The following is a 24116-nucleotide window of genomic DNA, read 5'->3' on the forward strand; positions in this document are numbered from 1 at the left end:
AAATTGTAAGACCTTCTTTCTGCCTCTTACAATTTAGAAAACCTGTCCAATGACTGTATTGGTCAATTTTTCATTACAGTAATGAATTACAGTAACAAAAGTTGGTTGGCTAACTTTATAAGTGAAAAAAAGTCTATTTAGCTCATAGTTTTGGAGGCTGAAAGTCCAAACAGCATGGCACAGGTCCTGGAGCTGCCTCTCTGCACCTGTGTCACACGTGGCAGGTAGAGGCCAGAGTCCCTTATGTGGGTCTGACCCAATTCATGTAAGAACCTTCTGTCCAATTCTACCTCTTAAGAAAGACCCCACCTCCCCAGATCGTCACACTGAGGACCAAGGGCCCAGCATACGAGCCCTCAGGGGAGAAACATCATCCAAACCATAGTAGCCATTTTTAAATTTTTCATTCTTTCATTTCATATTTGAAATATTTTTTCCACTTTTTTTGAACCATTTTTTACAGTAAAGAAGGTTTATATTAGTTTTAGAAAATATTGTCTGCCTCGTGTTAAGTCTGCATGTCTGATACCTATATTGGAGCATAATCACTTTTCACCAAGGTTTCTGTGAATCTCCTAGCATTTTTTTTATTGCATTTGAAGTAAGAGTTGTTTTTATTTCCTCCTATTAGCAGAGCAGATAGAAACTTAGAAGAAAGCATCAGGAGCTATTGGTGAACCCTTGTCCTGTGAAAGGAAGAATTCAGTGATAATTCTAAGATTTTGATGCAATTGAAAATAGAGTAGTGGTATCAAGAGCAGAAATACGTATTCTGGGCAGAAGTTCTTTGTGTTGCTGGTGTGAGGGGGTAATAACATGATTATATGCATTTTAGACATTGTGCTAGACTAGAAGATTTGGGGTTAGAGTGTATTGTGTCATTTACACATGGGTGGGATACTTGCAGCAATAAGAATGAATGATACACACACACACACACACACACACACACACACACACACAAGTGGAAGACAGTTGAGACCCAAGCTCCGGTAATGTCACATTCAGAGACAGAAGGTGAGGGGGCAGATCGTGTAGGAGTCGGACAGGGTGTAGTCAGGGAGGTAAAGATGGAAACAGGCGAGTTCTTTGTTATAGAGATTAGGGGAGGCCAAAGTTTTAATATGTTGAGGGTTTTGTGTACTCTAAAAAGAGAAGCACTCTCACACTTTTGATCATTTCATCTTTTTTAAAAAAAACTTTTTAAAAATTAGTTAATTAAGAAGTTCTCTTAGTAGCCCAAATAGCTCTCATTCATCATTCTTAGTGCACGTCAAGTCTTTGTGTGTAACAAAGCTGGTTACTTTTATACAGTCATAATGAACTTCTTTGTTCAGTTTACTAGTAGCAAATTTGAAGAGAGTAAGGCTTTTAGTGGAAGACTCAGTCAGAGAGACAAACACCAACAATCACAGTGGAAGGATGTGTTCAGACCTCACCTCCTTGGTGAGACCTTCTGTAGCCATTTACTTCAAACTGCAGTCCCCTGAGCCTGGAACTCCCTCTTGCCCATTTTGGTCTATTTTGCCTTAGTGCCACCTTCTAACATCCCTTTCTGTTCATCCATTTGTTTGTTCGTTACTGTTGGGGTTCCCTGTTTTCTGCATTGGAATGTGAGTCCTTTGAGAACATGGATTTGGTTTAATGGGCAGAAGAACTAGAAAAATGTGGGTATGTAGGATTGTTTTGTTCTGAATTAAGCACATTTGTGTGTGTGAGCATATACTACAAGCCCTTGTAGTAAATGGTAACCTCCTGAGCTGTGAATGAAAGATTAAAACATACTCAGGATAGTCTACTTGTGTGTGTGTGTGTGTGTGTGTACACATGTGTATATTATTAGAGATTGTTACTCAAGGCGTTTGCACTGAGCAAGTACCATTCCAGCTCTTTTTTTTTTTTTTCTTTTTTTTAAATTTTGAGACAGAGTCTTTCTAAGTTGCTAACTTGCCCAGGCTGGACTTGAATTTTGCAGTCATCATACCTGAACCTCCTAGAGTGTAGGGATTACAGGTGTTCACCTGTCTAAGATATTCTACTTTTAAAGGCAGAAAAATAGTATGTCAGAAACATTTCCAGCCAAAGAAATGAAACTTTAAAAATATCGGTGTTTAAAGTTTTTCTCCTTGGAAAGATAATTCCGAAATTAAACATTGAATTCCCCCATGAGGGATCACTGCTGTGTGATTTAAATGTATGGTTTCTTAAAATTAGACTCCTCCTTAACTTTATTCACAACTTGGGCAATTTCCTTCCAGATGTACTTGAAGGACTGTTAAAGGCATTGCCTTCTTCCTTCTTAATCTGTGAAACTTAGCAAAAAAGTATGGAGGTAGCTAGATGTTGTAGAAATATATAGCAGCTGACTTTAAAAATTACTAAATTGAGGACCAGGGATTTAGCTCAGTCGTGCCGCTGCCGCCTGCCTCATAAGTGCAAGGTCCTGAGTTCAATCCCAGTACCAAAAAAAAAAAAAAAAAAAAAAAACCCAAAATAATCACTGGTTTTGCTTCCACAATGACTGTTGCTTCCTTGTATGATATAAATGGTTTGTTTGGCAAAATGAATCAGTACTTCTGAATGACTCCTGGGTTCCTATCAGACCGTATACATAGATTTGAAAAGTGCTGTGTCTCCTCCAGTTGGGGCATCGCTGCAGTGCGTAGCTCTCCCATTCAGTTCTGTAGCCTGGCCTTCTCCTGTTCACTTCCCGCTCCCCGACAGTTAACAGTCACCAGTCCTCGAAAACTCATTTCTCCTCCTCATCTTCCCTTGTCCTTGTTTACATCGGATGCAGTAGCTGTGTACGTGATTTTCCTGGCTCAATGTGAGTTTTGAAATCTTACAAGCTATTGGAGTAAGGGAGGAAAGCTTTGGAGTGTAAGGCAAAGGCCCCCATTTTAATTAGAATGGCAAAGTAGCATGGAGTTCTGCAATAGGTATTCATGCGGCCTCGTTGGTTATAGAATAGAATGGTCACTCAGCACAGATACTGAACCCCATCTCATATCCAGGACCATTGTGTCCACTTGCAGAGACAGTGCTTTCTTTGTGTGCACCAAATAAGCAGCTCATGATTATTAGCTTAGTTATTAAGTTAAATCACATTCCTGGAAAAGGAAATGTTGCCACTGTTATTTTTTTTTTTTTAATGAGAAAAGAGAATGCCACATTCATGCGGCCTCGTGGTTATAGAATAGGATGGTCACTCAGCACAGGTACTGAACTCCATCTCATATCCAGGACCATTGTGTCCACTTGCAGAGACAGTGCTTTCTTTGTGTGCACCAAATAAGCAGCTCATGATTATTAGCTTAGTTATTAAGTTAAATCACATTCCTGGAAAAGGAAATGTTGCCACTGTTATTTTTTTTTTTTTAAATGAGAAAAGAGAATGCCTATTTGGAAATCTCAACATACAATTACTGCTGACAACATGACCATTACACCTCTTTCATAAGACAAGCTTATGTTTTGCTTGATTTAGACAGTTATAATTTCCCATGGTCCCACGACCTCTGTCCCAGTGATACGAAATGTAAATATTTATCTTCAAGTGTTGTCATTAATGTGGGACAGCTATGCCTTAATTTGCCTACAGAGGTGCTCTGGTTTGGATACAGGTTTTTGTGTTGGAAGCTTGCTCCCAAGGTGATGGTACTGGGAGACAGTAAGACACCTTTAAGGCATGGAGCCTGGTCAGCGGTCCCCAGGTCTTTGGAGAAGCTGACCTCGGGGAGGGATTAAGGAAGCTCTCGTGGGACCACTGAACTCTTGTGAGTGAGTTGACTCCTGAGCCACTCTTGCTTGCTGTTTGGAGATGTGAGTTCTTCACACTTCTGCCATTGCGACACCATTTTGCTGAGATCCTAATCAGAGCCGAGCTGATGCTGATGTGATGCCCTTGAATCTCCAGGTCTGAGCTAAATAAAACTCTTCGGTTTTTTTTTTTTTCCCTAAGTGAGCCCACCTTAGGTATTTTGTTATAGTAACCCAAAACTGGCTAACACAGATGGTATTTTTTCCCTTTTAATACCTGATGGAGGAATTTTGAACTGTTCTTGCGTATAGGGCCTGAGTCCTCATTCACAGTGTCTTACATAGGGTAGGCTCTTGTTATTGGCCATGTGTGTTGTAAGGGTAAGTGTAAGGGGAGGGCAGCAAGAAGAGTGTGGGGGACCTTCCTTGAGCAGATGGTGGGTCTGACCTACTCATCATCTTAACATTGTTCCTTCAGTGTGGCTTTGGAGTCGGAGGTATCTGGTCTTGACTCCTGCCTCTATCAATTACTAGCAGTGTGCCTGGGCAAAATACTTAGCCCCTTCGAACCACAGTAAGCTGAAGTTAATTGTGACATCAAATCAGATTGTACATATAAAAGACAGTATTAGAAAAGGCCACACAAATAAAACGTAACATTATTTCCAATCAGAATATTTCTAGTTTGATATGAATTTATATAGCAACAATGATTGACTTGTGTATTCATTTCCTCTGATATGTTCCAGTCAGGAACAAGTCAAAGCAAGTGTACACGTCTACTCTGAGTAAAACTCATACCAGGTGATGACTGTGGAAGAGAAATAAAATTGGTCCCTTGTTAGGAGTGAGGAAGAAGGGGAGTTGCAGAACAGAGTAGTGACAGCAAAATTTTGGAAGAGGGGTGTTATGTCCTAGAAAGAGCAGTTGCTTTTTTTTTTTTAATCCTCACTGGAATTCCTGTAGTGTTGTTATTGTGGTTCCGATTAATGTTTGTTATCATAACCTAGGGCTAAATGCGTATTCTCCGGCCACAGGGATTTAAATTTACTCACTCAGTTGGAGGTGGGGCCTCTCAATGTGCATTTACCAGTTACCCCCTGCTGCTTCTGATCTAGGTGGATTATGGACTGTGTTTTGAGGGGTGTCATCTCTTGCCTTTTCTAGTAGTCTTCTGATTTATTTTTTCCTCTTACCTTTCTTTCTTGATGTAGATCTCTCTGATCATGATGTATTTAAGTTTACACTTACCTTTGCTCATGATAGCCTCACCTGATTGAAGCCCTTTACGGGCTTCTGGTTGATACTAGGTTAGATACAAACATTTTCCCGGCCAAGTTTATCTTTGGTCACCCTTTGCTGGTTCACTCTCCTTTGGCCACTTCAGCTTCTCTCTGTCCCTTCAGGACTGTGAGTTACGTCAGGGCATGTGCACATGCTCTGGCCTTATTTGAAATGTTCTCTCTCTGACTTCCTTTTACCTGGTGAACACCTATTCATTATTCCGATCTGTTTCCTCTGTGAAACTCTCTGATTTCTAAGGCGGAATCTGATCTTCTCAATGTGTTCTTCATTTTGTTTGTTTGTTTTTGTGAAGTACTTCTTTGTAGAGAGCAGTTTTCTTCACTGCCGTTAAACAATTAATTGCTAAATTATCTGCCTATTATTTGTCATCTATGCTTGAATGTTGGCTTCATGCGGGTGGGGGCTGGGTTAGTCAAATTTCTAGATAGGACATGTATTAGTTTTATGTAGTGAAATACCTGAGCCTGGGTCCTTTATAAAGAAAATTTACTGAGCTTACAGTTCTGGAAGCTTAAGGGCAACTGCTTTGGTGAGGACCTCATGCAGATAGCATCACAATGACAGGAATGTATACAAGAGGAGCACACATGGAAAGTCAGGAAGTCAGAGCAAAGAGAGGGGCCCAGCTTGCTCTTTTGATAGCAGCTGTCTCTCACGAGGACCACTAGGGTCCCACAAAAGCACCCTAGCCTTTCTGAGGGCCTGCCTCCAATGCTCTAAAGATCTCCCACCAAGCCCCACCTCTGAAAGAGTCTACCATCTGTTCATGCTTCCGTACTGAGGACCGAGCTCCTGACACGTGAAGTCGTGAGGACAAACCACAGTGAAACCATATCTGGGAGCACGTGTGTGCCGTTCGTGTCAGCAGTGTCCTGGAATGGTGCCGTGAACATAGTGGAAGCTCAACGGATATTTCTAAAACAATAAATGAACAACAGTGGGATGCTCTAGGCCTTTACTGACAAGAGCTTAATGGTTGATGCAGTAAGTGACTGGGCCTTGGGATGTGGTGGAAATTAGCCTGACAGAGCATTTGTAGAATGAGATGTTACAGCACTGGTTTGTTTCTCTAAGGAAAACTTATTAAATTCAGAGGCCTCAAACAGTGCTGTGTTTAAGGCTGACAACCTGGTATAGGGAAGAGAGAAAGGTAAAGAGGTTTCGGATGAAATCTTGACTTATTTTGTGAGTCATCTTACTGCACAAAGTGTTGGAAGCTTCTTGCTAGTCCAACACCTCACAAGTAAATTTATTGCAGTGTATTTATTCATACTTATGTCACAGAGCTGGTGACTGAGATTGTGCATTCATTTCTCAGATACTCCCACTTGGAGTTGTAAGAAGTCAAACAAGTGTATATTCCCACTCTCTGTTTTCAAATCAAGCAGTTGGCTCGGTGACATTTACAGCTGTAGAACAATAAGAGCCATGTCAGCCTTAGAGAATGAGAGCTCGCTATGTGTAGTTCAATTCAGCATCTCAATCTTGATGAGAAAGGAATTCTGGAGAAAAATCTCACGACTTCAGTAATGTTTAAAATCATGATAACCTAGTGTAGAATTAATTGGTCTTCATAAAAAGTACAGAGTAATGATTTTAATACATTTACTTCAGGTCTCTATTGCTGTGAAAAGATTGCATTAGTCACCTTTGTTTACTTGACACTTTTTAGCGCACAAGGGCAGATTTTTGTATTTTCCTGAGAATCTATGGTGCTTACTATGACTTTAATTCAGATTTAAATAATTTAATTTATTTATATGAATTGGTTTTTCATTCACTACAAGCATTTATTAAGCACCACTGTGACAGAGTTATTTTGTGCACCAGGTATATAGAGCTATGAATAAGGTAAGAGAAAGGCACTGCTCTTCTGGAGTTTACAGAGAAAAAAATGAATGGACAGGTGGGTGCTCTAAAGAATTCTGGCGTGGCGGGGGAAGATGGGTGGTGTGACCCCAGATGGATGCTCTGGGGGTTAATGTGAGGGCATACAGCACTGCCTGCTCCAAAGAAGTCAACAGGGACCAGACGTGAGAGTCTGATCAGGCAGATAGAGGAACAAATAGATTCTTAGGTGTAACTGTTTCGGAAGCGGAAGTCAGCCAGTGTGTCTGGGGCTTCGAAGGCAGGTGAGACTTTGGCAGTGAAATCAAGGAGACGGGCAGAAGGGGCCTTGCTGGTCCAACAAAAGTCTGGGTTTTATTTCCAGGGGTTATTGAAAGCCAATGGGAGGTTTGACATGGCCTGATTTGTGATTTTAAAAAGTCACTATAAAAATAATTGGAAAGTGTATTTATTTTAGCAGTTTAAGAGGTGATGATGAACATGCATTACATCCTTCTATTGTATCTATACAAACTTTTCTTGCTTATATGTACAGATTTTTTTGTGACTGAATCTAGAATTGAGTAAAGCTTATTTAGAGAACATAATATCACCTTACATTCGTATGATAGGAGACTCATTTTTGTCTTAAACACATTTTTATTCAATTAATATTTATGAAGTGCTGTTACTGTTGTGATTTAGAATAATTTTTAAATATGCCAAACTCTTATTATCAGTTGTATTCATCTGGATTCTGCAGAGAAACAGAAACAATAGGGCATGCAGTTGCCCTCCTTTATCATCAGTTGTTTTCTGTGGTTTCAATTACCCATGCCCACTGTGATCTGAAAATGTTAAATGGAAAATTCCAGAAATAAACAATTCATAGGTTGTACATTGTGTGCCATTTTGAGTCACACAATAAAATCCTAGCTGTCCTATTCCTTCTTTCCTGGTACATGAATTGTTCCTTTGTCCAGAGTGTCTGTGCTATACATGTTACACAACTGTGTTTTTTAAAGCTTTCTGTTACTGTGATATAATACTCGAGACAATCACCTTATAAGGAGGAAAGGTTCATCTGGGCTCAGAGTTTTTGAAGTTTCAGTTCACTGTCAGTTAGCCTGTTGGTTTTGGCGCTGTGGCAAGACAGTACATCATGGTGGGAAACATGCAAGGGAGCAAAGCTGCCCAACTTGTGATGGCCAGGAAACAAGGACCTAACCTCCTTCCGCTAGGTCTCTTCTCTTTAAGGTCTACTGCTTCCCTATAACGGCATGCACCAGGGACCAAGCCTTCGGTATGGGGGCTTTGGAGGCCATCCCCGATCCAAACTGTGACAGTGTCTATTAGTCACTTGGTAGCCACTTTGGGTATCAGACTGACTGCTCTGGTATTGCAGGGCTTATATTCAAATAACCCTTATTTTACTTACAAGTGGTCCTGAAGTGCAAGAGTGTTGATCCTGGCAATTTCAGTAGGCCACAGAGAAGCTGTAAAATGCTTTCTTTAAACAAAAAGGTGAAAGTGTTCAATAAGGAAACACAAAACAACTGTATGCTAAGATTGTTGAGATTTAGAGTAATAAAAAATCCTCTACTTGCAAGAAATTATAAAGAATAAAAATTGTGTTAGTTTTGTTGTTGCACCTCAAACTATAAAAGTTGTGACCACTGTGCATGACATGTGCCTAGTCAAGATAGAAAAGGCATAGAGTTCAGTACTATCTGCAGTTTCAGGAATCCACTGGGGGGGTGGTCTTGGAATGTATCTCCCACAGATAAGGGAGGATTCCAAATGTGGCCAGTTCTTGCCTTTAAAGATTCCACAGTCCAGTGGAAGATAGCTGTACGTCCACAGCATAATGTAGAAAGAGGGGCTGTTATGAATTAAACTTCAGTTTATCTGTCCATATCTTTGGAGGGCATTTATACACATTTTTCTTGAGAATGTACATAAAGTAAATCACTAACTTGTAGAACAGGCATGTCTAAGTTTTATGGAAATTTGGATTTTATTCTGAAGCAGTATTCATATTTTAAAAAGGCCATTTGGTCTACAGATCACTGGTTGAAGTGATAGAACTAGAGGCAAGAGACACTAGTGAGGTGCTTATTATACATTCCCAGTTAAGGCATGGATCTGAATTAAGGCAAAGACAGTGAGAATGGGAAAGAGACACAGTGAATGGAGGATGAGAAGCAGAGATGAGCCAGGAGATTTGCAGAAGAGCTTTGAGACAAGATAGCGTTGTGGTTAAGTCCGGTAGTAAATTTCTCTGGTTTGTAAGGTTACCATGGACACATGCAGAGCGCTTAGGATTATTAGTTGTTGTTATTCTCGAGAAAATGAATTCATGAGTAAAAGTGGCAGAGAGTTCCAGGAGCGAATTCATAGTGCTAATTCTGTAGTTACCAGAGAAAACAGTGCTGAAACCTTTCCACAGGATCGACAGCCAGCTGGCAGCAAGGAGGGAGAAGCAACCTCTGTGGGCTTCCCCTAACCCTTCCTTTCTTGCAGGCACACCCTTTGGGTTTCCTCATGTAAACACTTAAGAAAGGTTATGTGGTCCATTTGAAAGCGTCTCAGGTCACTGCCATAAGTATTAATAATACCTTTGTTTATTATATAGCTCTTTAATCTCAAGTACTTCAAACTACATCCCACATTTTAAAAAATCATCCTCATAGCATCAGGGTGAGTTAAGGGAGATGAAATTGGTATCATTCTTAGCTTTTATGTGAAGAAACCAATACTAAGAAAGGTCAGATGACATTGTCCAAGCTGATAATAGTTAATCCATGTCTTTATCCCACCAATGAGCTGTGGTCATCTGTGTTTTCACATTATCAAGCACAATATTTCTTGAAGGTTGATCAATAGATCTTTGGATTTAGATTCACTTAGGAGTTGCTGATTAGAATGCTGACCCTTGGGTTTTATTTTCAGTCTGCTAATCAGAATTTCTAAGGTAGGGACTTCAGGAGTAGGTGTCCCCCCGCCCAGCATCTGTGGTGATTTTGTTGAAAAATGTTTTATCCAAGTGATGAGACAAATCCCTAAATATGCATTCTTACTGACATTTTTTTTCACAAAAAGTGTTACTATATTCAGAAACTCGCACTACTATAATACTTAGAACCTTTTTCTGCACATGCTGTATGATTAGTTGTCTTTCTGAAGTTATGTAGTGCCTCTGGTTAAAAGTAAACCTGCTCTAGCCTATGTGAATGAACAGCAGAATCCACTGGTGAGTTAGCACAGCACTGTGGAAGGCACCACGGGGAACCGTGTGTGTAGCTACTGCTTACATAGGGTTGGTTAGGAAGAGTTGCTCTTTCTGTATTCATAGCTTTTCTCTCTGTGCATACACTGATGGAATCAGCCACATCTATGTTATTTCGAACGCAGCAGCATACACTCAGACTCATACAGGTTGAAGATTCTGTTTTCAAGGAATAGGACCCCCTAAGGGTAAGCCAGTCAAGGGTGGGTTCGTGAAGCTGCTTTCTTCTAATTTAGTTGTAGAGAAGGCGCATTTATCTGTGGGATATCTAGGTATTTTGTCTGTCTGGTTCCTTGTTGTATCTCTCTTTGGCTTCCAGCAGTCACACGGTAGAGACTTAACAAGTATTTGTTGAATGAATGAATCCACTCGTGTATTTTAGGAGCAAACAGAAACAACCAAATTAAAGAGTTGTCTGAGCCCATTGCTGAGATCTGTAGAAAGCCATTAGAAAGCATTAGATGATTAACTGAATGGGCACTAGAAAGAGCGTAGCTCCTTGCTAGACTCCTTTTTTTCTTTTCCGTCTGTCATCTTTATCATTGAGTCCCAGGCTAGCGACAAGCCTTTCCTTGCCCCTTTTGAAACTCTCTGTAGGGCTCCTTTTTATTTAATGTCTGTGTCTCATACCCTAATATTAAGCTCTATCTATCCCTCTCCTTCCATGTCATTAAAGGAGAAAAATTCACATTCACACTATAATCTGTACTGCTAGATTTTTAAACAGTAGAAGTCGTTCATTTCCTTTATGAGTTTCTTATTTGGGTTCTTTGCACAGGGAGCTCTTCTTTTTTTTTTTTTTGGTACTGGGGATCAAACTCAGGACCTTGTGCTTTCCAGGCAGACATGGTACCACTGAGCCAAATCCCTGGCCTGGAAGCTCTTTTAATATTGTTTTTAGTGACTGACATGATGAGTGGGTCATGAGCCGTGGGAATGATGAGCATATTATTAGTGTGATAATTTCTTTGCAACTGACACGTATGTCTTTCACATTCACACACACACACACACACACACACACACACACGCACGGGCATTAAGATCTAGTCTGAGATGGTTGCTTTTTCAATTTCTGGAGAAATTGGATTGGTATTTTGGTCAGCTGTTAGTCCATCCTTTCTGTACTCTGCCTTCATTTTTCTTTATTTTTTATGTGTCAGAATTGAGAAACCTATCTTTTTGCCTGTCTAAATCCCACTATCAATCATATTGTCATTCTGTGTTCTTTTTCCTTTCTTCTAAAAATAGAAGGAAACTGACCCCCCGCACACACACACTGGTAGGAAACCTACCTGGTAGGAAAATTAATGAATAGTCTGGAAACCAGAACAGAACATGAGTGCACCCCATGGATTCCTGTTCTGCACGATCCATTTGCTCCTTGTGCAGTCCTGACATTGTTCGCAGGCTTCCTTTGAACCCTTGGGTGAAGTCATTTTTCTTTCTTAGACTTAATTTACTCATTTAAGAAACTGTAATAATGAGAGAGATTTTTGTCTTCCTCCAAAGGTAATCTTTAGCTCTAAACCAGTAGTGTTAAAGATTTCAGTCAGTGTTGAGAGGTAAGGATAATACAAGAGAATATTTGATGTATGAGGCCTACTTTTTGGTGAAAGTACTTAAGGTGGAGAGAACAAAGTGAAAACAAAGGATTTTAGCATGACAGGCAGTATTTTCTTTTGCTCGCGGAGTGCTGAATAACTTGTAAAGTTGCAGTATGCCTTTGTATCTATCATCTCATTTAATGTCTCATACAATACTAACAATAACAACACTGTGTAGATTCTGGGCTGCTGGGTTCTGACAGTCCGGGTATTCAGATACAGAGATTAACTATACAACACTGTATTACCTTTTGTCATTAGGCTGTGTATCATGATAGGAAAACAGGGCTCGTTTTATGTCCTGGCTTCGATGCTTATGCTAATTGACTCGGTAACTCTGCGTGAGACCCTTACTTCTCCAAACTTCAGTTTCATCAGGTGAAGTGATAATAATTCCTATACCAGAGGGTGGTTATAAAGTTTGAGTATCTGATCTATAATGAGTGCTCAATAAATACTTCTTAGCTTTCTTTTTTATCTTCACTTAGGGCATGTATATGATTTTTTTAGAATTAATGTATAGATTATGAAGAGGAAACCCTATTAAGAAAAAAAAGCCATTTACCTTCAGTGTATCTTAAAGAGAGATGTACTCAAGAGAGCTGAGTTGTTCTTTACCCTTTCCCTTACATTTGGTCACATGATAATACGCTTAACAGAAATATCTTTGCTATATCAGTGGCCAATTCTAGCAAGCCCGTGATCTAGGAATACTGTTTGTGCCAACGTGATACCAAGTAACAGGGTACCTGTGCCCCAGAACTTTGTACAAACCATATGCCTATTTTACGTTTAGATTTTTTTTTAAGTCCACACCGGCTTTAAAGATTTAGTTTTGGACAGGACAGAGAACAAGTGAGACAATGTCATTTAAATATTTTACTGGCGTCTTGATAATGAGGCTTTTATTTTTATTCTTGATCATTGTGCTAACAGGTGATGATAATGTGGGAAATATTTACTTGGCTTAAAACTAATCCCATAGGAAAATGGAGAGGATATAGAATCCTTCCTGTAGTGTACAGAGTAAGAATAAAACTCAGGACTTTAGATTTGAAAACATCAGGCAGTTACCACCCCTACCTTCTCCCCCCACCCCCAGCCTAGAATTGGGAAAGGAGCCCTTAGAACTCTCACAAGAAAATAGACCCATGGAGTTGTCTGTGGGATTTATGGCTCACAGAGAAAGCTCTGGGCTGTGGGGAGGCTTTCCATTCATAGCTAGCTTCATTCACAGAGAATATTAGGTCACACAGAAGCTCACTACCCCCTGCTGACCTGTACAGACAGAGACTGGCTGTGCTGCACAAAAAACAGAATGGGTTCCAGAAAGCCAAGGCACCTGTTAGGCTGTGACTTCAGCATATGCAGACCTTGGACACTGGAAGCTCTGAATGAGGAAAAAAAAAAAAAAGGAGAGAACTATGAGTTTTGGAAGTGCACTCTGGATACTAAACTATATGTGACAGTTGGTGATGTTATTTGGCGGATGCAATAGTGACTATTTTAGTTCAAACTCCATACCACCCTAAAACCTTGAATTTCTCAAAATAGCACACAATTTTTTCCCTTTGTTAGGTAAATGATCAAGACATTGAAATTTTAAGAGTTTGCTCTAGGCCCGGTAACTACATTGGCCTCAGAAAGGGAAGTGGCTGGTGCTTTTAGTTCCAGCTGCTCAGGAAGTTGAGGCAGGAGGATCACTTGAGTGCAAAAGTTTTAGGCCACCCTAGGCAACATAAAGAGACTATTAAAAAAAAAAAGAAAGCAATGAATCCCAGGTTAATCATAGCACCTTCACACCATTATTGATTAGTAGTTTCATAAATGTCAACTTATTCTATTTGAAAAATATGATAAAACTTTGGAGTCCTTAAAGGGTGACTGGAATATCAGAAATAGGGATTTGTGTTACAGAAGAGCCTGTTAAGGATTCATGTTGAACCAAGTCACCAGGAACAACACTGTTTTTCAGGAGGTGGAACAGACAACTTCCTGTTTCCTCCGGCAGGGTTCCTGGAATGTAGGGTGATCTAGGAAACCCTGTTGAGACAGGATGGTGAAGCGGGGTGGGATTTCTGTGTGATAAAACACTGTCTATTGTTTGTTATTAAAATTCCCTTAGCATTTTCCTGAGGATGAAGGACATGCATGACAGAAACGTGGCCATGTGGCTTCTTTCTAATAAGTGGCTTGAAGTAGGATCAACCCTTGAGGATCTTCTCTTTTTGTTGTTTTTTTTTTAAAGAGTGCATTCATTAATTCATTAGTCATGCACATGCTTAACCCTTCTTCCTTCAAATTTCTATTTTTCATAGTTCAGAGGCATGGTTTTCCTTCTTCTGTAGCATTTGCTAATTTCCATGATGTCGATATCCCTGCTGTAGTTGAATCCGTATCACCAACATGATACAAGTGAATGAAGAGTTGAGAAGGAATACTAGTACTTGGCTCTTACAAACTCAGTCCAGGATACTGGTAGTCAGGCCTTAGTATGTTTGCACAATTAAATGAAAGCTGTATATGTTGGCATTTATGTGATATGATGGAAAAATACAGTGAATGTTTGAATTTTTAAAAAATTTATTGCAGTAAAAGACACATTACCATTATTAATCCTCCTCAGAATACCTCCCCTCATTTTGAGCATACTTATCCTATCATTCTTGCTATTTTCAGAAGGAGTTCTGCACATCCTCTTTCATGAATATTTTTTTTGGTACCCGGGATTGAGTCAGGACATTGGGCTTTCAAGGCAGGTGCGGTGCCACTGAGCTAAATCCTGGGCCCTTTTATGAGTATCTTTAGTTGCAGTCACATGCTCAGCATCCTGAATTGATTTGAAACATTTATCTTTCATGGTAATTTTGACCTTGACGAAGAGCTAGAAGCCCCCTAATGCCAGATCCAGTGCGTGTGGTAGACAATAACACACTATAATGTTTTACAAGCCTGCTTTCCCATTGGATGATTCTTATCAGTAGCATTCACCATATTCTTTTGTCCTCGCCTCATAAAGACACCCATGAAAGAGGATTCCAGAACTGTTTCATAAGGTGGCAAGAATGATGGGGATAAGTGTGTTCAAAGCAAGCAGTGGTGTTTTGAGGGGGATGCATGACTATGTGTCTTTTAGTGTAATGATTTTTTAAATATTCAGCATATATTTTGGTCACATGTCTGTGTATAACTATAGCAATGAAGATTTCTGGTTTCTTTGTTCAGAAATGCCACCACAGATTATGGGATGTGTGAATTTGCCACATATATGGGTGCCTCTTCTAGTCTTGCCCTCTCTGTTTTCAAATCTCTTCGTTTTGGTGTTCATCCTGCTGCTGTCTTCAGCCTGCTCTTCCCTCTCCTGTTCTAATCACTCTTCCTGGCAGAGTGACTCTGTTCTAAATGATGTGATTGATGTAGATTTCTATTTTAGACCATTCTTCCTGGCTTCTAGATTTTAACTGCCCATTGGAGTGTATCACTGATGTGTTTCCAAAGATGTGTCAAATTCTACATTTCTAATATAGAATTCAGTACCTCTGGCCCAAGGAAATCTGTCTCCCTTTCCTTACACTAGAAGTCAGGTAAAGATCCCCGATTCCTTCTTTTCCTTCAGATTTTACTTCTATATCCAATAAATCACTAACTCTTGACAATTTTTTTCTGATTATTTCTTGAATAGCCATTCCTCTAACGAGCCCCTTTGTATCCCTGTGTTCATGTTACTGGTTAAGACCCTTACAGTTACTCATCTGGTGTATCGATAACTCCCCTACTCGTTTCCCAACTGTAAAACTGTTTCTATTGAATCTGTCCTTCCTACTAATTTCTCTGACCATGTGTAAAACCTAAGCTTGGTTTCCCATTTCCTAAAGGACACAGTCTCATCTATTCAGTATGCAACCCAAGTCCTCCGTGGTGAAGTAGCCTCCTACCGCCTCTCTAGCCAACCCATTATTCCCTTGTCATATTACTCCTACCACCACATTTCCTTCCCCACACTTCTTTGTTTGTGCTGGGCTCTCTGCCTGCTGTGCCTTTGCCAACATTGTTATTTCCCATTCATAACTTAAAGTCCAGTTTGGGCACCACCTACTCGGGAATCCTTTTTTGACACCTCGACCATGCTGTGCCCCCTTAGCGCCTCTATGATGTCCTGCCTCTCTCTCCACCATTTTACTACATTGTATTGTATTGGGGCTCAGAAAACCACACCCCAAAGTATAGCGCTTTGGCCTGGTGAGCCCTTTGAGCTGAAAGAAAGGGATCTTTCTGGCCTTTTTCCTACCCTTCATGTTCCTGTTCTTTTTTATCCCCCACAGAAACAACTCCTCCCTTTTAAGCCAACCATATAAAGTAGAAATAGTCTTCTCAACTTTTCCTGCATTTCTGTGTAAGAGTTGGCCACAAATAAATTCTTTGACCTATGCTGTCTGATCATATGACTCTCCTCCCAGAAGGAGTCCTGCTATATAATTAAGAGGAAGGATGCTACATAGAGAAGCCAGGACAGATACGAACAGAGAGGCCCTGCTGAGCTTTACCTGTCAGTCTATTACTTAGGTCATTTACTTTTTGTCCAGTTACATTTTTACCTAGCTGTCCTTTTTTCATTGAACTGAAGCATAAAAATAGACATTGTCCTTTCTGAAGACTCCCATGTCAGTAAATCACTGATTAAATACATTTTAATTTTTCTCTTGTAGTTAATTGTAGGAGTGTCAGCTATGACTCTTATCTTGAGTAAGAAAAGGTACTTTTCTGCTTCTCTTGTTCTAATAGTTTCTTTGTATCTGTTTCCTCTATTAGGTTGAACAGTCTGAGTGTCAAAATTGCATGCCAAGTCTCTTTGTATTTTTAATACTTTGAACAGTGCCTGGTCCATGGTGCTATTTAGTTAATGTGTGGCTAAATAAGTAGATAAATGAAAGAGACATTCAGTCTCTATCCCACATTAGTGTGTATCTATGCTTAGTATGCAACTAGCATAGGGTTGGCAGACTTGACAAATAAAAACGTAGGATACACTGATAGTAGAAACGGAATTTCCACACAATTGAGCAGGCTTATTCCTGGATATTTACCCAAAAGAAATGAAATCGTTGCATTAAAGAGAAACTTGCACTTCCTGTTTATTGCAGCATTATTCATAATAGCCAAGATATGGAAGCAACTAAAATGGCCATTCACGAATGCATACTAAATGTGGTATATATGCACAATAGAATATTATTCAGCCTAAAAGAATGAAATCCTGTCATTTGTGGCAACATGGTGGAAGTGCAGGACATTACATTATGTGAAATAAGCCAGGTGCAGAAAAACAAGTAGCGTATTTCTTACTCATTTGCAGAAGTCACATAGAAGCAGAGTGCAATAGAGGTTACTAGAGGCTAGAAAAGACGGGCAGAAAGATAATGAGATGGGCACGATGGGCACCACAATAGCTGTGGGGGGAGTATACATTTCAAAATAACTAGAGAAGAAGAGCTTGAAGGTTCCCAAAACAGAGATGATGATGTTTAACGGACACACGTTAATCGCCCTGATTTGTTCCTTACAAATTGTATCCATGTGTTGAGTGATAGTACTGATGTACAGAATCCACCAAAAAATGTGTATACACTTCAGGAAAAGAGAAACTTGTGTAAATTTTATTTATTTATTTATTTAGGTACTGGGAATCAAACTCAGGATCTTGCTCTTGCCAGGCAGGCATGGTAGTCCTGAGCTAAATTCCCAGCCCTCGTGTAATTATTTTAATACTAAATTTATTGAGACATCATGAGGTTAGTACAAGTGACCTATGGCCACACAGTTACAAGTGGCGCTCAAAGTGGTGGCCATTAGCTTCCAGATGTTTATTAGTATAGGAAGCAGCTGCTTGGGTAACCTTGGTCACTGAGATTACTGTACATGCATGTTCAATTTCTTCTTCTCTTAAGGTGTAGCGGTGTAGCGGGTTTGCTGTGCTGTTCAACATCCTCTAGAATCCCGCCTATGAGGGAAACACCATCTGTTGAATAACCATCATACTATTTTTCTTTTCCTGAAGTGTGTATACATTTTTTGACAGGCCCTGTATATGAAACATATATTCATGGCACAAATAAATGGCACACACTTGTATTTAAAACTCAGGTAAAAAAGGAATAGTTTTTAGTGGTATGAGTAGGTTTCAAATACTCCAGTGACATATTTATACCACAAATACTATTAAATTATTTATTACTTTGCATCCTTTTTCTGGTAATTCTAACCTAGCAAAAAGTGAATTCATTTCCAAAGTGTTTTTTTTTTTTTGGTGCTGGTGATCAAACTCAGGTCCTTGTGCTTGTGAGGCAGGCGCAGGACCACTGAGCTAAATCCCCAGCCCTCATTTCCAAAGTAGAAGTTCACACAGTGTAGATGCTCATATTGGGCTTGACATCACAGACCCTAGAGTTTGTAGACTTTGCTTTACGTCTTTGAATGCCGACTGTGTAAGTAGCTCAGTATTCAGTGTACTGCCTTGCCATAATTCTCTGCAGTTTGTCACTATGTACATGATTTCTACTGAGAGAAAGGATTGTTTTCTGACTGGTAAAGAAGTAGGCGGGGGAGATGAGCAGAGCTTATTTGTGAGCTGGCTCATGGGATCTTCTATCCTATGCTGACCTGTTGCTGCTGGATGGTGGTTATAGAGCATTTGAAAAGAAAGTATGAAATTCACTGTTGGTGTTTTGGGGTGAATGTAGGGAAAACAATGTGTACCTTGTTAAGGTCTATAAAACCCTGGGTAAGAGTTTTCTTGGGGAGTTACTGACTGTAATATACTCATCATTTACTTTGCTGCTCAGACCAAGATGCCTGAGAACTGATGCACCGAACACTGAGCATGGCTTGGAGAAAGACTCCTACTCCATTATGAGGTTCTGTACTTAGCTCATGCCCTGTTAAACTATCAGATGGCTGAAGTATTATTCTTATTGGAGGATTTTTTTTACAACTCAGAAACACCCAAGTTGTGAATAGTTTGTTTTAGAAAGTGAAAGAGTGTATTTCCTCATGACTGGAAACATAATTAAACATGGCATATTTCATCTCTCACACTCTTCTCCTTTCATACTTGTGCCAAACTTGATAATTATGGAAATTCTACAGCTAGGGTACTTGGGCAGAATGGTAGATATTTATCTCAGAGGAATTAGACATTTTCTTTTTGAAAAAGCTGAGTTCTAATGGCAGAAAGATTGACCAAAAGCAATTAGTTATGAAACATTTTTGTGGCCTTGGTATCATGATCGTGTCAGTAAAGTGATGGTCTCTGATTAAATCCAGATTGAGCTGTTTCCTGTTAGCGTGTTAACCCCCAGGGCAGGCTCAGTCTTCCTTGTCTCACTTTCTAAATCTGAGTTATTAAATACTTGTCTGCTAAGGGTTCCACCTCTTCTCCTTCAAACTTCAGTTCAAAGTTTTTAGGGTACTACAAACAAAAACATGTCCTGAAATCTCTTAAAAGAATTACAGACGTATTGACTCTTTTGGTGCAACAATGAGACTTTAACATTTTAGCTTCTCTAGGCTGGCCATTATGGCATAGAGTATTTGAGTGTGGGGGTGGGGTGGGTGGGGCTTCTGTGTGTGTGTGTGTGTGTGTGTGTGTGTGTGTTTCACTTCTGTACAATTTCATTTGAAGATTATTCCAGTCGTAAACAGATAATTTTCAAGTTATTGTTTTGTAAAAATTTTGGTAAATTAGAACTCGTCTTGAAAAACCTGGTCTTCCCCCTGGGATAGCAAGTGGACATTAGGGGATGTAGCAAATGTATAGAAAATGATATTAAGGAAACAGTGTGACACCTTAACGTGCCTTGTTAATTTCTGTGAGAGTGATTTTAGGCACCAGACCAAGTCTATGTTTTGTTTTATGACATTGTCATTTATGCTTACTGCACTCAGAGAATGATTTTTAAAAAAATCTAAATATTAAGGGTTTCAGCCATTTGTTTAGGACAAACAATGATTCTTCCAAATGTACAGATGCAAACACTGAGGAGCAAAAGTTGTTAAAGGCGCAGACTGAGATTTCTTTTTTCTGAGTAAAGGATGGCTGAAGAGAAGAGACTGGGTTAATGAGAAACATAATTCCATTCCCAAGGGAGAACCTTGGCTTCCTGCCAAGACTGCTTTCTGGCGCAAAAAGGGAGCCACTTCATCAGGTCCTTTGACAAGCATTTTTCTCTGTGTTTGAATTTTTGGCCACATCAATACTCAGTGAAAAATTAGTTCTTTTAAGTAGTCATTGCTTTCCATAGGTAAGATTAAGTTTTAAAGTGGAGTTTTCATTCTAAGTACAGTAAGATTCATCAAACTTCGGAATTGTTTGACAAGGTAAGCCTGACATTAACACAAGGTAAGGAAGGTTGATTTAGAATTAGAGCTTGATTGTCCCTAATATTTGAAAAACCCCATTCCTTTTGCTGTTAACACTTGACATTTAAGTATATTTTAAAACTGTTGCTTTTTAATATTATACCTGTCTTGGCCAGGTCTCTTGAAATGCGATGTGAAAGACACAAAACATCTCTACATTTTAGTGTTGCATTAAAAAAGAGATAAAAGAAATAAAGAAATATAGATGTTTGTAGATAAAAATTAACATGTTTTATAGTGTCTTGAGCTTTTTCTTTTCTTTTTTTAGTGAAAAATAGCAAATATGAACTAGGTCTCAAATACATTATGGTAACATTTTTCCAGCATAAATGCATTCCAGGGTTTTGCAGCAATGCTCAAAGAATAAAGAGAAATCCATTTGGAAATGCCACATCCCATGTCTCTCTCTTGAAGTTTAATAATACAGGTTAACATATTAAAGACTAAGACATACTGCCGTAGAGAGGTATCTTTTACTTTATTGAACTCTGTAGTCTCCATACATGACCACAGGCCCTTCTTTTTTTTTTTGGAAATAATATTTTTTAGCACTCAATTAAAGCAGTACTACACCAAGTAATTAAAAATATAGAGTAGTTAGACTTTGAAACAATGTATCTTTTCACTTATTATTTCTGCTTTAAGTTAATCAGAGCTTCTAGGAAACAGATTCTACTAGGCTTGTTCTAAAACTAGTGTATAGTGATAAGGAGTGTTTGTTGGGCTTTGATCTGACTCAGCAGTCTGGCAAGGCCTAAAGAAACATTTGGTATTGCATAGGAACTAGATCTCTTTCCTCAGAAAACTTAAAAGTGAAATGAAATAAAGAGCCATTCACTGCATAAGCTGGGGTCTTAATATTAATTTCTGTTAGCAGTTAGACATAATGACATTAAGCAATCTGACCCCTTTCTTAAAGCAGTTACCACCATTTCAGTCTTTCTGAAAGCAATTCCTTGGTTAATTTCCTTCCAGTAGTTTTAACATCTTCCAGGTTAGGTGAAGAAAAAGCAAAATGCTTCTTGGCAAGCATAATTGCTATCATTAGGGATTCATTTCTCTTTTATTGCCCCTCTTAATGCTTACATGTCTGATTCCTTAAATTTAGGAAAAGCTGTAATAAAGCAGTTCAGTTTATGATTCAGATAAACTTGCAATTGTTCATGTAACTTAGAATAATTATTTGTTTTAGAAAAAGATTCACTACAGAACTTCCCTTGCAAGGACAGTTTTCCTAATGCCTGTGAAAGGCAAGGCATTAAAATTGAAAATTATTTCTCTGTACACTTTGTTACCACACTTTACATGGCAGAAGGTAAAGCACAGTCACATTTTATTCACTCTAATTCTCTTCCCTCATACTTGGTTTTTAAGCTTTCAGATTTTATCATCAGTCAATTTTTATGTATTATGTTTATGCCTGACAATGTACAGTCATATCTACCATTCTTCCAGTTTTATTCTCAAGTAATAAATGCTTTTCATGAGTAAACGTTTTATCTGGTACAGTTCTAGTTTCCAGGAGGCAAAGCTCATGCACCTACCCACCCTTTCTAGTGCTCCCCCGAGATGAACCCAGTGTGGCTTGGTGCAGCCCTATTTCAACCAGTGCTACTGATTGCTGATGCTATCGAATCAGAACGTGTGCTGCTTTCCACGGGCTGAAGAATATAAGCTCGTGGTTCGATCTCCGTAGATTGCCATGGAGAAAGTACTCCTACCATGGCTGACTTTTCAGGTTATCAACGTGGTGTCAGTTGATTCACACAAAGCCTAAAAAATTTTTAACAACAGTCACCTGTCTAAAACCAATATGAGTTGATTCTGGCACACTACTCTTGGAACTGTCTTTAAAAATGAGCTTGAAAACTTGTCTTGGAACAATTTAAAGGGAACGATTGATAGATAACTTGCAAAACTGGATCCTGGGATGATAGGAAACATCTCTGATAAAATATGCCCGCAACCTCTTTCTTGATATGGGAATATGTAGAAGCAAATGTAGCTGCTATGAAGTAACACTTGGACCTTCTGGAGTAGAGATGGGGAACACACATACGTAGGTCCTCCACCACCGTCACCGCCACCCTACTGCGTACACTCATAGGAGAGAGCATTGCCTCATGTGACTTACAGGGAAATTAAATAGGAGCAGAGACAAACAATAGACTGTGGCTTTAACTGTTTTGATGTTTTCAGTTTTAGTGGAAAAAGTAACTTCTCCTGTGGTAATCATTAATTTATTATACAGGTTGAAGGGGACCAGCTGCCTCCAGGACATACAGTCAGTCAGTATGAGACCTGTAAGATCAGGACCATAAAAGCTGGCACCTTGGAGAAACTTGTCGAGAACTTGCTGACAGCTTTTGGAGACAATGACTTTACCTATATCAGCATCTTCCTGTCAACCTACAGAGGTTTTGCTTCCACTAAAGACGTGCTGGAACTGCTGCTGGACAGGTGAGGATCTAAAGAGGGCTGAGTTGTTGGGACTGTAAAGCTGAATGCAGAGAGGAAGTGTGAGGTTCTGAGTCACCTGTGGTTGGTGTACTGAGAGGGAGTGAGGAGGGAAAGACCTTTGGGACAGATGACATCGAAGACTACTCAGAAGCCACTTATATGATCTGTTCCCTGTGAACAGAATCTCATTAGGAACTCGGGCTCAGGATATGCCCAAGGCTGTGGGCCCAATCCCAGGGGTACTTCAGAATACATATGTGTTTATGTTTGTCTGTGTGCATATATGAATTGAGTATATGTAATAAATCTAGATTCGACTGTTTATACATTTCAGTACTATTTGCCACCCTGTTTCTAATTTTATAGAAATTTTAGTATTTATAATTTTATATAAATTCAATAATTAATGAATTTGTTGTGAGAAAGAAATGTGGTAATATGTTTGAAGTATGGAACTCAGCTTTAGACCCACAGTAACAGCTATCTATTAAATAGCAGCTATGATAATGGTGATAATAGCTATTAGCAATCACCGTGTATTAGCTGCTTTATGGATACGGCATTGATATCCTTGATTCCTGTTGTTATAGCTCACATACACAAGAGCAGTTTATGTTGAAATTCACATGTGGATAATCTTTGTATTTTCTACTTTACTTTGGTCTTACTTATAATTAAACTTGTCCATTTAAAAAATACCATTAAGTGAATTTGATATTGGCAGGGGAAAAAAATTGTCAGCCAAACAGTTGTTTTTGAATCATGAGAATATGCATTCAGTTCTTATATTCTGGAGTTTCCTGCCTACAGAAGAAAATAAGCTGGGTGTTTTTGATGGGCTTGTTGAATATTGATTTTGATACCTAGATTTTTTAAAATTATAAAACAATCTGTACTCATGTTGAAAATGTTAAGAATTCTTCTACTATAGAAGAGTATAAATAGCTTTGTTCTGTTGTTACATTTCTTCCCAAATAACATTTATAAGGTTGTAAAATTTAATAAGTTATATTACATAAATATATTCCTGAAATCTGTAAATGGTTGAATCTAGATTTATTATTGCTACTCTTAACTCATACATATACACACATATATATTTATATATTACATGTATAGTAGTAGAAAGAAGAAAACTAAACAGACTAGAGTCTGACGAGGCAGATAATACAAAATAATGGTTTAAAAATATCCATATATATGATGAAAAATTCAAACAATTCAAAAAATTATAAATAAAAAGCCAAAAATTTCCTTTTCTCCAAGTTCTCCAGACTCATCTTCTCTTATAATCACAATAAACTTGTTTTCTTGGTGGTTCTTCCCAAATTTTTCTGGGAATATATTTGAATTTTATGAACAGTGCTAAGAGGAGCATCTTTTCTTTTCTTTTTTTTTTTTCTTTTTTTGGTACTGGGGATTGAACCCAGGTCCTTGCTCTTGTGAGGCAGGCA

The 24116-nt window shown here is 39.0% G+C and overlaps 1 protein-coding gene across 4 annotated transcripts in view; it reads left to right on the forward strand.

Annotated features, from left to right (window-relative positions):
* Nucleotides 1-24116, forward strand: part of Rgl1 (ral guanine nucleotide dissociation stimulator like 1) — a 260886-nt gene that overhangs the window by 163212 nt on the left and 73558 nt on the right. For all 4 annotated transcript variants that reach the window (XM_010640560.2, XM_033762134.1, XM_010640562.2 and 1 more), the window contains one exon: nt 22454-22662. In XM_010640560.2, coding sequence (XP_010638862.1) covers nt 22454-22662 — 209 coding nt within the window. The remainder of the gene's footprint in view (nt 1-22453; nt 22663-24116) is intronic.

Source organism: Fukomys damarensis, unplaced genomic scaffold (assembly GCF_012274545.1).
Source record: "Fukomys damarensis isolate Sample0158 unplaced genomic scaffold, DMR_v1.0_HiC HiC_scaffold_11, whole genome shotgun sequence".
Lineage (NCBI taxonomy): Eukaryota > Metazoa > Chordata > Mammalia > Rodentia > Bathyergidae > Fukomys > Fukomys damarensis.